The sequence below is a fragment of the Eimeria mitis genome, genomic scaffold (genome assembly GCF_000499745.2).
Source record: "Eimeria mitis Houghton genomic scaffold, Emh_scaff2712, whole genome shotgun sequence".
Lineage (NCBI taxonomy): Eukaryota > Apicomplexa > Conoidasida > Eucoccidiorida > Eimeriidae > Eimeria > Eimeria mitis.
The window spans coordinates 6799-7115 of record NW_013571058.1 but is presented as its reverse complement, the minus strand read 5'-3'; the positions used below and the strand labels follow the sequence as shown (position 1 = coordinate 7115).

At 49.2% G+C, this 317-nt stretch overlaps 1 protein-coding gene across 1 annotated transcript in view; it reads right to left on the bottom strand.

The window, feature by feature from the left end:
* Positions 1–273: 273 nt before the first annotated feature.
* EMH_0057630 (uncharacterized protein) overlaps positions 274–317 on the bottom strand; it is a gene marked incomplete at both ends in the record, with an annotated part of 2769 nt that continues 2725 nt past the window's right edge. The window contains one exon of the mRNA XM_013497496.1: positions 274–317. Coding sequence (XP_013352950.1) covers positions 274–317 — 44 coding nt within the window.

The window sequence follows — 317 nt, the reverse complement described above, 5'->3', positions numbered from 1 at the left end:
GTGTAGGTAATTTGCGGGCTTCTTCGCTCTCGATCCATTTATCGAACTCGGTAAATTCTAGTTTGGCGTTGGGCCACGGTGATTCTTCCGTGTCTTCCAGCTCTTCGTTACCCTTCAGTCGGTCATCATTCCGCTTCCGGTCCCATGTCTTTGCTGAGGATGATAAAATAGCGCATAACAATCGGCCTTGCCCTTCAGTTGGGTTGCGCTTAACTAAACCGGCTCCCGTTTCGGGTACCATGATGATGCAGTTAAATCCTTCGGTTGCTCCTTTCATCTCTTCCGTGTTCTTCCTGGCGCGATTAATGAGGTCCTTA